Here is a 339-nt window from a genome sequence, read left to right on the forward strand (position 1 = left end):
GGCGGGGGCACACCCAGCCACTGGTTTGGGGACAAGGACGCAGACAGAGCATGCAGCATCCCTCACCTGGAAACCGCAACAGCCACCACCCTTATAAAAGCAAAGAAAAAAAGGGGGTTCTTGCGCTTTTTTTGTTTCTAAAGGGTTTAACTTTACCTCCAGGGTGCCCTGGAGCCTCCTGGCTACCTACCGTAGGTGGGGAAGATGTAGCTGAAGACGGCCCTGAGCTCGCGGTTGGCGGTGAGACCATCCACCACCTCCTTCACGCTGCGCGGTGCCAGCCGGCAGAAGTGGGTGAGCCGCGGCAGCCGCCCCCACCGGCCACGCCGCGGCGGCAGG

At 61.7% G+C, this 339-nt stretch overlaps 1 protein-coding gene across 1 annotated transcript in view; it reads right to left on the reverse strand.

Moving 5' to 3' along the window:
- Window positions 1-339, reverse strand: part of RETSAT (retinol saturase (all-trans-retinol 13,14-reductase)) — a gene marked incomplete at its 5' end in the record, with an annotated part of 5,566 nt that overhangs the window by 3,576 nt on the left and 1,651 nt on the right. The window contains one exon of the mRNA XM_009701724.1: window positions 191-314. Within this exon, the coding sequence (XP_009700026.1) occupies window positions 191-314 (124 nt within the window). The remainder of the gene's footprint in view (window positions 1-190; window positions 315-339) is intronic.

The sequence above is a fragment of the Cariama cristata genome, unplaced genomic scaffold (assembly GCF_000690535.1).
Source record: "Cariama cristata isolate BGI_N322 unplaced genomic scaffold, ASM69053v1 scaffold27776, whole genome shotgun sequence".
Lineage (NCBI taxonomy): Eukaryota > Metazoa > Chordata > Aves > Cariamiformes > Cariamidae > Cariama > Cariama cristata.